Raw genomic sequence first — 15,283 nt, forward strand, 5'->3', positions numbered from 1 at the left:
AAAGGCCTCAGTAAGTTTTTACCAGAGCCTTGTCTTCTCTAGGCTAAAAAGCTTCAGCCTTCTCAGCCTGTCTTCGTGGCTGAAGTGCTCCAGCCCTTTGATCATTTTTCTCTTGGACCCGTTTTACCAGGTCCATAATTTTTCCTTGTGCTGTGAAATCCCAGAGCTGGACATACTACTCCAGCTGGGAGTACTCTTGCAAAAGCAGAGTAGAGGGACAAAGTCCCCTCTCTTGACCTGCTGTCCATGCTGCCTTTCATGCAGCTTAGGATGCACTTCACTTGTTGGCTTTTTGGGTTGCAAGTGCACATTGATAGCTTTGGTCCAGCTTTATCCCCTTTTCTCCCAAGTCATTCCCTGCAGGCTGCTTCAATCTATTCATCCATCAGCCTGTATAGATATTTGGGATTGTCCCTAGCCTGAAGAGAGATGTGGTACAAAATTATGGAAGAATTTTTCAGTTTTAATTTACATTCAAAAATATGTTATGTATTTAAACACTATACAAACATAAACCATGCACATAACTTGTGCATGTAACAATCAGAGATTAAATTTTCCTAGATTATAGTGTCTGAAAATTTTTTTTGCAGATACAAACCTGGTGCCAGTTTTCTCTCTCCAGATTTGTAAATTCTGCATACACTGGACACATTTAATCCTTGACAGCTACTACACTTACAACAGCAGACATATTTATGTCTCTTTCTGTTCATGTCTTCAGACATTATTTATAATAATGCATTTCTAACATTTGCCAGATCTTTCATAAGACTTGATAGTACCATACCACTGGAAGATACAAATTTGACAGTTTGCAATAGGATCTGCACATTATTCTGACAGTAAGTACTATACACCCAGCAAACTACATTCTTTTAATATCCTTATTAAAAATCTTATGAACACTGTGACTAAATCATATATAGTAAATTCTATTTCATACATGATGGCAATGAGTCATAACATTTTTAATAAATTATATATTGCAGTAAGCAACTACTGCATTATTTTTAGTTTAACGCTTTTTAAAATCAAGTATATTACTAAAATCTGTTTCATTAACAGTTATAAAACAATTTAGAAATTTCTTAAAATCTGGGTCAAGATTTCTGTCTATTTTTGGTCCCACTGCCTGTCAATGTGTGCAACGATCTAGCTAATATGTGATTGTATCTATGGCATAACAATTCTACTCAATGGCCCTTCCAGCAATATTTTTGGAAACACTGAAAAGTAATCAATACTTCTTTGTATCACCAGAAATGCATAGCAACACTGGTATACATCACTGCAAGTGGTTCTCTACTTTTTCACAAACACAGCTGCAAAATAGTTCTACTAGCTCACTGTAGTTTAACAAATGAATTTCATTACAAATTAGAACAGAGAAGATGAGCAGTGTCCTCAAATGTCTTTAATCCTTTTTAATCATTAAAACAGAATGATATGCAGGAGAATATGTGCCCATTCTTTTAAAAGCTCATAAAAATGTTTGCTTTGATTCCATTCTTCAGTGCCATACCACTGAGAAACCTCTATATTTTCAGAATTGATGTACCTTTCAATACTATAATCTTCGGCTTTCAAGCTCACTATTATTTGCCTTCAGGTGCAAATTTTAAAGTGTACAGCCTTCTAAAAAACCTTTATGGCTTCAGCCAGATTCTGAAAGGCTCGTAGATCAGTCATCATCACACTGTAGATTTCTTTCCAAAATAATGTTCTTCAGTCAGAGTACACTTGTGGTTATACTCGGTTCACTTGTCAAATACAAATCTGAGGTCATCAAAAGCTTCAGGGCAACTTCAGCTATTCCAAAACTCATTTTCTACCTCTATTTTGTTGGAGAAATAGTATTTCAAGTTTAAAAATAATAGGAAACTCTAAAGATGGAGAAACAAAGGCACCACTGTTTCAGTACAGCATTGCAGCAACTGCCTATAAGAACAAAGTCAATCCAATACCCAAGTATTTTAAAACATAAAAAACCCAAAAGGAGATAAGATATTTCACTATGAAGTTGTTATATATTCTACTGAAATCATGATTTTAGAGCTGTCATTTCAAAATACAGAGGTCTAGGAACAGATGCTAATGATTCTATTTTTCTCTTGCAATTGATGAAACACTTAAACACTCTCATTTACAAGGTTTACATTCATTGTAAGTCACATGCCTGGCAAGGCTGAATGACACTAGGCTCAATATTCATGTTGGATTGAATTCCTTGGCCATATAGTAGCATGGGCTTTTATTTAATTCTAGTTTTAAGTCCCATGCTTTATTAAAATAGACAAGAGATACTTTCTTTCAAAGGCTGATTTGATATTTGAGAGGTCAGTCTGAATTTCTCATCTCCTGAGACTTTTTTTATGCAACTATAATTCATATTTATAATTAGAGCTGAGTAATTAACACTCTTTTGAAAAGAGAGACTATCTAGGCACTTGGGGAAAAGCTTTTCCCTTCCCTAAGTAAAACTAAGTTTTATCATTGACTTTGACACACAAAGCAATCCAGTTTGTTTCCTATGACCCAAAGTCCCATATGTATATAAATAGTCAATGAAAAACGGAATTTTAAAAGCATAAGCATACACCAAGCTTCTCTTGGAAACTTAAAGACAAATGGAACAAGGCAAAAATAAATTGAATAAAACTAAACTCAGCTGGAAGCCTAAGCTTTGCCTGCTTTGGGTAAATTATTCAATGCTGTTAAACAGCATTGGGATAGAAGCTGACACCACAGTCATTGACAGCATGAGTTCTACAAATTACATATTTCCTTCAACCTGTCGTTAGCTGCAACTCTGCATTTACATTTACATAAATTTCAAGCGATGCCCCTGCATCCCATCACTTCCCAGCAACTTTGCCTCTTTTATCTGCTCCTAACATTTTCACTGTGATTAAAAGCAATTAAGTTAGCATTTGTGTACTTCCTGTTTTCACACTAGATCACGTCTGCTGTTAAGCTTGGAGACCACTGCAACAGAAACCAGCTGAACTATGTGCCCACAAACAGCATACTGTAGTTTATGAAAAATACTGGTTTATAATGTGTGATATGATAAGGTATATCCCTTCAACCATTTCATTTTAGAACTGGTACTTAATATCCATAATCGAGTTATTTCTTTCCTAGCTTGGTAATTACAAATTGTTATTCCATGTGGGTATTTGAACTCAAACTGTCTGATGGATTTGAACATCATAACATGAAGAAACCAAGCCTGACTGTCTGACAAAAGGAGACCAGAACGATCTCATTTCTCCATTTACACGTATTTGGAAAAACGAGAAAATGTATAAATACAGACATAATGTGGAAAAACTACAGGTATAGTATCTTTGTGGCATGCTTTCAACACTGAGGTTGCCTAGGAGGTCTTTTGCTTTCACATGAAAAGTCAGCTGAAGTCCAATTAATATTATGGGTTTATGCCCTTAAAATAGAAGTGATTTCACCGGAGTGTATCACATTCTTTTCTTCCCCTAAAAAAACAAGCAGCCAAATTTTCTATTTGTCTACTTGCATTCAGGAAAAAAAATTCAAAATATTTAATTTTTAATGAAAATTTCACTGTCATGTAAGTTTTCAGCAGTAATGGTACATGATACGTAACCTACTGAAAAACTAGAGAAAACTGAAAACACAGTGGCATGCTATAACAACCAGTAATTTGCAAACATGAAACACTTAAATAAAATAATTTTAAAGCTATAAACTACTATTTGTATGACACAAATACTGAGTTTTACTCTGGAAGAAATTAGGATATCTTGAATATTTACCAGTGGCAAGGCTGACAGGAAACACACTGATTTCAACCCAAAATTTCTAGTGAATTTAAACTATTTAACAGCAATCATTACATCTACTAGCTAAGCAATAAAGAAAAGCCTACCAATATGTTCATGTTTGCACAGATGCTTTTTAATTTGTAAAAAATTAAACATTTGCTTTTTACTTCCTTTGCTATTTCTTTGTAGATTCGACATTAAAGAAAATGTCAGGTCCTTCTCTACAGATCTCTGAAAATAGTAGCTATTCTCTTTATCTGGGCTTCTTACTATTTCAGGGGGGAGGAAGAAGGAGGACAGGGATAGAAAATGTTTCAAACAACTAAAACCATTTGCTTCTATAGTGTAATATATCATTTTGGTATGGCTGCATGCTAGAACTTAATCTGTTCCTTTATAATATTTTTCCACTGTGTTTTGTTCATTTTAAAAAAATCAACAAAACACATCCTAAATTTTATAAAGGAGAGGTGGCAGAGTAGGGAAGCCCACATTTATTTATTATACCTCATGCTTTATCACAAAATGGATTATAAAAATAGGCTCCAATTTTTATTTTTTTTTAAACTACTTCTTATGAAGGCTCAATATCAAGAAATTATTTACAAAGCTCACCCTTGCTCTGGTAACTCTCTAGCTTGAATGATGGAGAGAGATGAACAAAGGTGTCCTTAATCTATCAAATAGGACAGCTATGAAGCCGGTATTGACTGCTGAAGAGCAGCACTGACAGTCCCTAAAATTTCAAAAGGCAAAACTGACCTGCATCCATTGCTTACATATTCCCAGGTGTGAAAAATTCATTATGCTCTTACAGAAATTTACAGCAAGGCAGATGGTATAACTGTCTACTGTCAGGTATAGAGCAAGTGGTAATGGAAAGAAATGAAAGATAAGGATGAAGTGGGGTTGAGAGGAGGAAAGAAGAGGCAGGAATTCCTTGAGAAAGAATACATTTGCATATAATCCCTGGGATTCCCCTGAGGAAAAATATTCAGTGCCAGTGGGTATGAGAGCTTGTTATTCTGTAGCATCACAGTCAGGAACTGAAGATTAACTTAGAGATCATGTTTGAATTGAGAATAATGTGGCATATATACACAAGGCTAGAACATACACAAAAGGCTATTGGCAGCCAATCTCTATAGAGAAGTAGGAACCCAAATTTTCAGTTTCAGGAAACGACAAATATGTTACAAGAAGTATCTGATACAGTGTTTTAAAGAAAATAAAAGTATCCATACAATTCTGCTATGTATTTGTACATGTAAATGTACATATACATATACATACATGCATACATACATACATGTATATGTACACATATTAATTTTTATTTTTAAAATACAGAGTAACATCCTATAATTCGGGAAACTCAGTTTAGACAGGGTATTCACTCTGAAACTGAACTAAGTAAAATCATCAGATGCAGTAATTTACTTGCAACAAAAGTAAAAAAATTAAAAACAGACGCTCTGCTGGTGTTTTTAGGGCAGATTTCTTCTGCTCCTTTACCCAAGAAGCAACATTTTATTGGTCTATTTGCATTACATCATTACAGAGCCTTTTGAAATGGTCAAACTGCCTACTTCCCTTAAATTAATATAAATGTAGCTATTTCATTATAAATTTAATGTCAGAAATTAAATCTTGGAATAATAAGGTTTAATGAGTCAACCAGGATTCTGGTGCTTCCTTCCCTCACAGAAAGGCTGTCTTCCACCTGCCACAGTATTGCATTTGTGACTCTTCTAAAGTATCCTGCCTCTCATTTCTACTGTATTCAGCTAAGTTCCTTCTTCACAACACTCATTCCACACAAACTCTTCTTTAAGAAACAGATTTAAGGAAGACAAGTACTCTATTTCTAAACATTGATATATTTGCAAGACACCATAGGCTTATATACAGCTTTATACAATATAAGCGGTTCAAGGTAATTTTATATTGAGGAAGACATCAAGAACTGAAAAAGCAGTAAGGACTAAAAGCAATATTCCATCCACTGAAGGAAAAAATAGAAGAAAATCTACTAATTCCTCAACTGTTCATATTCAGCAGAAACAACCTAGGTTTGTAAATCACATAATTTTGAGAACATTGGTCCACACCTTCATAATCAATAATTTAAAATTAATTCAAACATTTTTCCAAAAGGTTCCTGTTTGTCTTACAGTGTTTAAGTCATGGACAGTCCATAGAATACATTTCAACATCTGATGAATGAATGAATGAATGAATGAATGAATGAATGAATGAATGAATGAATGAATGAATGAATGAATGAATGAATGGATTTAAATCCAGTTGGTGGCCAGTCACGCGTGGTGTTCCCCAAGAATCAGGGCCATCTCTTTAATACCTTTATGACCTGGCCAAGGTAATCAAGTGAAGCCTCAGCCAGTTTGCAGATGACACCAAGCTGTGTGGGAGTGTTGATCTGCTGGAGGGCAGGCAGGCTCTGCAGAGGGATCTGGACAGGCTGGATCATGGGCCAAGGCTGTGCTGTGAGGTTCAACAAGGCCCAGAGCTGGGTCCTGCCCCTGGGTCACAACAGCCCCAGGCAGTGCCACAGGCTGGGGCAGAGTGGCTGGAAAGCTGCCCAGAGGAAAAGGCCATGGGGGTGCTGGTGACAGCAGCTGAACAGGAGCCAGCAGTGCCCAGGTGGCCAAGGAGGCCAGTGGCATCCTGGCCTGTACCAGCAACAGTGTAGCCTGAAGGACCGGGCCAGGGATTTTCTCCCGGTCCTCAGCACTGGTGAAGCCACACCTTGAAGCCTGCGATCCAAGAAGTTTATTGAGGTGCTCAAGCATATCTAGAGAAGTGCAGCAAATCTGGGAAAGGGCCTGGCGTACAAATCCTGTGAGTACTCACTGAGGGGGCTGGGGTTGTTTAGCCTGGAGAAAAGAAGGCTCAGAAGGAACCTTACCGCTCTCTGCAACTGCCTGAAATGAGGATGTGATAGCTTCTTCTGCCAAGTAAAAAGCAGTAGGACAAGACATAATGGCCTCAAACTGTCCCAGATAGCAGAAGTTAGGTTCAATAGCAGGAGAAATTTCTTCACTGAAAGGGTGGCTAAGCTTTGGAACAGCCTCCCTAGGGAAGCTGGATGATGTCACCATCCCTGGAAGGCTTCAGAAAATGAGCAGATATGGCAGACTGAGATAAGGTGTCCCCAGTGAGCTTTGTGTTAATAAATCAAAAGTTGGACTTGATGATCTTGGAGGTCATTTCCAACAATGTTTCCATGATTTCTGTGTTTTCAGCCCTTGAATTAACAATTTTCAAGTTGCCTTATGTTTTTATGTTATACATATACAATCTTTACATATGTCTTTTAAATTATTTTCTAAAGGATATGTGAAAACCAAATATTTTAAAATTCTGAACAAAAATTCAAAACAGAATTTTGAAGGACAGGCTATAAATTTTATACCACTCCAAGCCACATTGCCACACTTAAATACACAGCTACAAAAGACAAAAAATAATGAATGGAATAAAATTAAATTAAAGTATAAATAGAGTAAAAATATTAATAGTTCAAAATAAGTGAATTCAAAGTAAGGTAGACCACACTGGAAACCATGTGGGGTGATCCAGAAAACTTACACTTTCTCTAAGACTTTGAGTGTGCCACTAATCACTTTCTATCTGACAACAGCACAGTCATGCACACACTGACAGATTAAGTAATTATTGCATAACATAGCAAAAAAACACATTTTGCACTTGTGCATATCCTCTTCTTGAGTACCTCAGTATTCCTGAATGACACTGTTTAATGTGTGATTTATTGTATTATATTTTTCAATACCCTGATGGTAGAGACCATGTAACAAACAGATCACACATTCTTTCACCTTCATAAACAGTCAAGGCAAAAATCACTAATAAAAATACCTCAAAAATATGTACTGTGTAGTGTTCCCTGTCTTTTTGGGTTTCTTCACCAATACAGCTCCAAAAATGAAACTTTCACAGTTGATACTGGTCAAGTTTATTATTTTTCTCTTGGGGAAGAACAGGTTTGAATTACATTTAATAGAATACCGAAGACTGTTACCACTGTTAATGAACTGCTATTATGTTTCAAAAGGCCCATCTTGGTAAAACCCTGGATATCTTATTTCTTACCTTAAACATAACTTACAGCTCTTTACATGGCAATAACCATCACAATTCAGATTTTTAATACATTTCAAATATTGGAACACCTTAATAGCAATGCAAATATGGAGCATATATTAATATACTACTCACCAATTTTAATCTTTGCAAAGGTATTCTGCTAGTGTCTATCGGAGTACGCTCTGTGACATTACCAAATCTGACTTCTGGGATGGCAATTGCACATATTACATGTGCCCACCTGTGAAAAGTGGCAAGTCAAAAATACCACCAAAAAACCTCATAGAAATACAAATGCTTAAGCTGTTCCTTTCTGTGTATTTGCCTTTTCCTTTTGGTTTGGTTTTCTTAAAGGTACCCATCCTTATTAGGCTTTCTTAAGCTTCATTAACACATTTTAACAAATCTTGCAACACTACCACTTCCTGTCAACTGAATTTCAGACTGGAATTTTAGTGCAACTATTTTTACACATATTTTACTTTTTATTTAAGTAAGAAGTTTTTGCAGGTGCACAATTCAGGGACATACATAAACACCACACTATTTGCTTCATGTGTAATTTATTGTTTCAGCATTTATTACTCATTATTAGCATTACTCAGACCTGAGAAACCATTCTTACACAACAAATGTGATTACAATCAATGTATCTATCAAAATGCAAAATGAAATGTAAACACTATCAAGGCCTTCTGTCTATAGACACAATGGCATCCAAGCAGCAAAGTGATCTAGACACCAGTACAATGCCCAGCATAAGCTAGATTTCCTTTAGTAGCAAATGCACCTGCTAGTACCTAGGACCAGCGTTAAATTTAAGACTTCAGTGCAACATCAGGAGGTTTATCAGATGATAATACATGCTTCCTATATGCATCAGAAAGCACTCCAAATCCTCTTGATATATGAATCTTAAAATAAGAAAAGCTAAGAGAAACTTTAAAAAGTTTGAAATTAATGTTGAAACCGTGTATTTCATGAAGCAAAAGAGAAGTTAATGGCATTTCTATTAAAAAACAGCAGACTTCTGAGGCTACCTCAAAAATATTTTTGGGGTAGACAAGAAGTACATCTGAATAAAGGAAAATATTTCCATTTTTTGATTCATATTTGCCTTATTCCCTGTCATTTAGTGTGTGTCTGTTTTCATTACCCCATTTGCTGTATTTCTGTAAGCTCTGAATGCTTGCCCCACACCACTTCTTGTACATTTTGAAGAAACACACATTATATGAGCATTTTAACAGATTAACAGGAACAGAACAGTCTGAATCTGAAGGAGATGGAGGGTGATGCAGAAAACAGAAATAATTTCTCTTTCCTACACTGGAGCACCAATATTTCAATAAGCAATCCTTGACAAAAACATGTGTCAAAGTATAATATGACACATAGGGACAATTACAACTTTCAAGTTGTATTGGTCAAGGTGTGAAATAAGAGCTGTACATAAAGATGATGTATCAATTAGCAAGTTATACAGTTCAACCCAAATAAAAACAGATAAAGCTTACAGATCGATCCTTTTATTATACTGACAGTTTGTTCCTGTTTTTAACTTAGAGAAAAAAGTCTCGTTTTGAGACTTTTTAAAACATTTTTTATAACAGCCATTTTCCTTTCATTGTGACCTGCCCACCTGCTAAACCACATTGTCTTACCATCTAAGCTTTATGAGACAGAAATGCAATAAATAAAAAGCCTCTTCAATCAATCTTCAACTAAACATTTATCCTCTGACGTCTCTCAACGTAACAGACTCAAAACAATTGCTGTTCTCTGCTGAAAAGAAGGACTCTCAGCCTTCCTATATGGCAAACTGCTTACTGCATGCACTCATACCAGTCTGATCCATTAGCTTCTAAAAGTATGACATGCTCTTCCTCTATCTCTAATTAGTATGTACAGAGTAAAGAAAGAGCAAAGGAAATTCACATGACAGACTTTACAGCTGTTGGAGAAAAAAGATAAAATTGTAACATACTTTCTGAAAACTTAAAATTTTGAAATGATAGCTAATGCTGAAAGACAGATTAAAAACTCCACATTGTGTAACTATAAGGTGTTATGGAAACAAAAAACAGAGTTCAACTGCTTTTAAAGAAATCCCATTTTATAAATCTGTAAAACTAGCCTACAGAGTGAGACAATCTTATATATAATTATACAAGAAAAGTGATTTTATGCAGACCTCTGAGGACTTTCCTCATAATATAACTTAGGAGACATTTCAAAAGAATTTAAATTGATATACAAAAAAGGATACATATATTTTTTAAGATGCAGCCTGGAAGCTACCAACAGCAAATATCAAAAGGGCTTGATGAATTCTACTGAGATAGTATTTTCGTAATTCTCTTTTTATTTAGCAAGTAAACCAAGTAACAAATTTCAGGGAATTTATAACAGAATTAAAAATCAGCTGAGACTTTTCATGCACTGGCAAAAATCTCCATTAAAATGGCTACAATAATAATGTTTTCTGAAGGCAAAATATGGCCTGAGTTAAACAAAATCCTTCAAACTGGATGATTTACCGGAGTTCTGAAATCAAATGCAAACCCCTGATAAATAAATTCTTTCCTGGAAAGTGAAAGGATGTCATACCTAGATCATGTCTTACCATTGCATTCCAAAGGATGAAAGAGGTCTATACAATATTGCTAAGCTACTATGATAAGCCACTTAATTATGAATTGCATTATGAATTATGAAATGCATAAAGACTATTCTACTATTGGGCTTGAAAAATCATTAAGCTGCAATATTTCCACTTTAGCTGTCAGGGTTTCTTGCTATAGGGTTCTGTCACCCATATATAGTAACAGCATGATGTCAGCAGCAAAACTACTTTTGACAAATTATTTTTGAAAAAAAAACTTCAGAACTGAAAATTATTTCAATATTATTAAAATTAATTAATTTAAAATACTGGGTTTAGAAGTTCAGAAGTATTGTATAATTTTCAAGAGCAAAGAAAATACACTTTGCTGTTTGATAAGACTTGCCCATGCAAACAATGATAAATGAGCTCTCATTTACTTTCTTTGCACAAAGGCCAGCAGATTAAAATTCAGAACAAGCAAGTAAGTGCAAATACTAAAATAAATGTAACTTTTACTATCTAACTATTTAACAAAATGCCAGTGCCACATTTCAATAGAAGTAATTTTAATTCTGCAAAGATTCAGCTTAAAGGGACACTGTCAAGTAATTAGGCTTGCAAATGCTTTGCACATGAGAAGGAACTGAAAATAAAGTTTAAAATAGGCACATACAGTTCTGAAGAATATATGACTTACTTTTTGTCAGTAGTTTGCTTTAATGCACCACCTCTCAAATTGCAGAGACAACATTCCTAAAAATAAAAATAGAGTAGAAAAAAGTGAGCTTTAATGACGGTTTACAAATCAGTTCTATTCATCTGATCCTGAGAATAAAAAATTGCTAACACAATTAATTACTGGTTTACAAACTTCCAGTTATAAGCATAGCACTTCCTTACAGGGGAAGAAAAGAATACAGTAACAAAAAGAGAAACAACAACTCATACAAACTAAAGAAAAAGGTATTTGAGTATTACTTACAGACAAAGAGATAGAATCACTTTGAAATGTAATTTATAAAACCAAACAAAATCAACACCAAAAAACCAAACAAAAAAAAATCCCCAACACTTTTAATCCGTACTGCCGTAGAAAGGCTGGAAACTGCCATACATTTTACAAAGGTAAAACTAAGTACTATGGCACGTAATTAGTTTAATAGAATTGACTGAGAAACCAACCCATAAACTACTGATCTAGCTCAAATTCTTTTTTTTCTTTTTCTTTTTCCTGCAGTATACCTTCACTGCTTTGATCTTCAGTACAACTCCATCTCTTTCAAGGCACTCAGCAAGGTGTTCAGTGGTCCCCAGACAACATGCCATGGTACTGCATCACCTTCAATCTGATTCACCTCAGAATCTTGCTTACAAATAGCAGAGGGAAAACATGTTTCTTCAGCTCTTTCTTTGACTGATTTTGTCACCCTCAATATAATATATTTTTACCAGTGTTATCTATCTTTATAAACACAGCTTGGTCACTATCATAGTGAGATACTAAAAAACTGGGTCCAGTATGTTGATTTTATATATGAAAATTGGGGATGCAAGATAAAAACAGTAAATATGGATGGGCATACATCTCCATGACTATATGAGAGTAACAAAATAAATAACCTAAGCAGCATTGAAAATTATACCTAAAATGCAACAGCCATTCTGGAAGAGACAAATACCACAATCTCCTAAAGAAGGAACCACGCAGGACTTTGTGCAGATCTGACCCCAAATCATTTGCAGTTGTCAGGATAACACAAAATGTTACTGTATTCACATGTCACTGTGCCCAAAATTTGTTAATATCTCTTTAAGAACTTGCAGCCAGAAAATGGATAATGTGGGGAGGACATTGCCAACGTCCCTTAAAACCTGGAGCCAGGAAGCAGGCAGCTCTCTGCTGGCAGCCTTTGCTGAAGGCAGAGGCTCCTGTTCTAAGGTTACCATTGGTTTTGGTTTGTTGGGTTTTTTTCTGGGCTTGCAACGGTAGGCATTTGGAAAAACAGCATTTTGCAATAAAAACAGTTTTGGAGTGATCTCTGTACACCTGTCCCAAGGACCAGGTCACCCTACACAAACAGACCAGCTCTTCTCCCATCCCCAACACTTGTGCAGTGTGGTGGGCATCGGCACCAACACCAGGAGAACCCAGTAGGCAGCAGGAGGATGCAGCAGGAGGATGCAGTGGGTGGCCACTTATCTTCCACTCGAGCAGCTCCAAAAGTTCCTGCTTTACCAGGAAGATTCTTTCTGTCCAAAACCTTTCTTTCCCTTTGTCTCCCAGATGGTGTGGTCAATAGAACACACCATTGAGGGGGTAGAGAGCTGATGCCATTCTCCCTGTGTCTTTCAAGCCACATGGGCACCCTGGCAGGCACCATCTCATAAATGCTATTTCCACCACTTTGGTCCTCTCTTTGTTCCCCAGGGCTTCATGAGATTTAGCAATTTTATATCTACGGATTATTTACTGTTTGGATTTTTTTTTTTACTTGTTGCTGTTCTGCTTCCTAGCAAATTTTTTCACTTATATCTACTTGCATTTGTTCCTTATGGCTGAAACGGAGAAGAGGTAACTCATTTTAAAATGTACATCTCTTTAAAGTGTCTTAAACCAAGACATTAGTTCTTCAGGGCATGAACTTTTACAACTTAGACAAAAACAACATCTGCAGACCGGGAAAAGAGCATGAGTCTAGCTCATCAGAAATCTTTGCAGGGAAAAGCCCTCATTCTCCACTTTCAAATGTGAATGTTCAGGGGATCCCTCATAAATTCTTTTTAATCTGAGCATACTCTTAACACTGGCCACAAAAATAATTTAATTCTGCTTTTCAAAATAAAGAGGGCATTTGCTCCTATTTCAAGAGCTATTTTGATTTTATTTCAAAATTTGTTACTTGAAAAATGGTAACATTTTTCTGCTTCTAATTTTTCACTTCTACGGAAAACTTTCATTAAATCATCTGCTATGTAACTTACTAATGCAACTAGACTGAGAATCCAAGGCCTTAAAGAAATTTCACAAATAAATTTTACAAATAAATTAAGCTAAAATAGCACAGGAATAGACAAATACCTACTAACTACAGAGCTTTGACATTAGTTTAGAAATAGAAAGAAAAAAAAAAGATATAAAAAGAAATAGGAAAAAAAAAATATATATATAAATTAAAATGAAAATTAAAGGGAGGAGAGTAGCCCAAACAAAAGAGAAGGAGGCTCTAAATACCCTCATTACAAGCTATAAAAAGACTACCCTTATGCAGGACCTATAGGAACCAAATATTATGTCCTCTTAAAAAACACCTCTATGTATCTCAGGTGAGCAGAAGTGTTAGTGGGTACTTGTTCACTGTCCACAGGACACAGGCTATAAGCAATTAGATCCCTAAGAACTAGTAAATTTCACCAATGTTCATAGCAAACCTGTGTGGGTAGAAACACAGGTTTAAAGCCCATTAAAACTATTTTGTTAATTACATCTGCACTGCAATATATTGTCCTATATTGAGGCAATATGGCTACTAGCTTGACTACTACAATTAATGAAAACTCAGAGGACCTGACATTTACAAAGACTAATATTCCTAATAAATGTATATGTGCCATGGGTGGCAGTGAAATAACTTCTGAACTAGTAATTACTACCCATATGATTATCCATGAAGGACACAGACCTGCTGAGGTAGTCCAGCACTACAAAAGTACTGCTGATGAAGAAAGGCTGAACGAGTTGTTCAGCCTGGAGAAAAGTGGAAAAGGCTTTGGGGAGACCTCATTGCGGCCTGGCAATACTTAAAGGGGACTTATAAAAAAATGGGGGAAAATAATTTAGAAAGAGAAACAGTTTTAAATATAGATGAGACATTAGGAAAAAGTTTTTTACAATAAGGGTAGTGAAACACTGGATTGCCCAGACAGGCAGTGGATGCTCCATCCCTGGAAACATTCAAGGTCAGGTCATACAGGACTCTGAACAAACTGATCTAATTGAGAATGTCCCTGCTTATGGCAGGGAATTTGGACTAGACAATCTTTAAAAGTCCCTTCCAACACAACCTCTTCTATGATTCTGTGGTTCTGTGCTCTCACAGGGAAAGAGTGTCTCTGTGCATCCCTGTGTGCCCCCTGTCAGCCTGTATGTGAAAATCAGGAGAATGCATTTCATTATAAAGCATCACCTTAGAAGGTATCCAATATCTGATTCACTATTACTTTGCAAATCCCTTAAACAAGTAATTTTGTCATTTGTATTTGCATTAAAAGTAATTTCATAAGCATATTATTTTATACATATCTAAATTAAATCTTAGACCATTTTAAATTGCTCATCTCCTTAAAAAATCTCCATAACATTAGAATTACAAGAAGGCTTTCTCTCTTCCAGTAGCTGTATAAAGTAAGATATCTCCATATAATTCTTTTTTGCGTAAATGATGCATTTTTTTCATAACAGTATGTATCATATTCACTGTTTCTGGACTAAATGTTTCCCTTTGCTTTCAAGGAAACATCTTTGCAAGCAGCAACCCTAATCTCACTTCTCTGCTTCAATCACTTCAAGAAATTGCTGGAAAAACCTCAAGTCAGTGTGAACTAACCATGTTTCCTTTGATACATACATTCAAAAGATGGATCACCTTTTTTGGAAGGGTATGTCGCTACTCAGGCATAGCTGCATATTAATTATTGTTGCATGGATAAATATAACACAAAACCCAAGCCTGTTCACACT

At 35.6% G+C, this 15,283-nt stretch overlaps 1 protein-coding gene across 3 annotated transcripts in view; it reads right to left on the bottom strand.

The window, feature by feature from the left end:
* The window catches only part of KDM4C (lysine demethylase 4C), a 264,479-nt gene that overhangs the window by 76,090 nt on the left and 173,106 nt on the right, over positions 1-15,283 (bottom strand). For all 3 annotated transcript variants that reach the window (XM_005522679.3, XM_014252351.2, XM_014252350.2), the window contains 2 exons: positions 11,243-11,298; positions 8,070-8,178 (listed from right to left, as the gene is read on the bottom strand). In XM_005522679.3, the coding sequence (XP_005522736.2) occupies positions 8,070-8,178; positions 11,243-11,298 (165 nt within the window). The remainder of the gene's footprint in view (positions 1-8,069; positions 8,179-11,242; positions 11,299-15,283) is intronic.

This window comes from Pseudopodoces humilis, chromosome 4, assembly GCF_049639895.1.
Source record: "Pseudopodoces humilis isolate 2021_Gansu_Grassland_sample_001 chromosome 4, ASM4963989v1, whole genome shotgun sequence".
Classification (NCBI taxonomy): Eukaryota; Metazoa; Chordata; class Aves; order Passeriformes; family Paridae; genus Pseudopodoces; species Pseudopodoces humilis.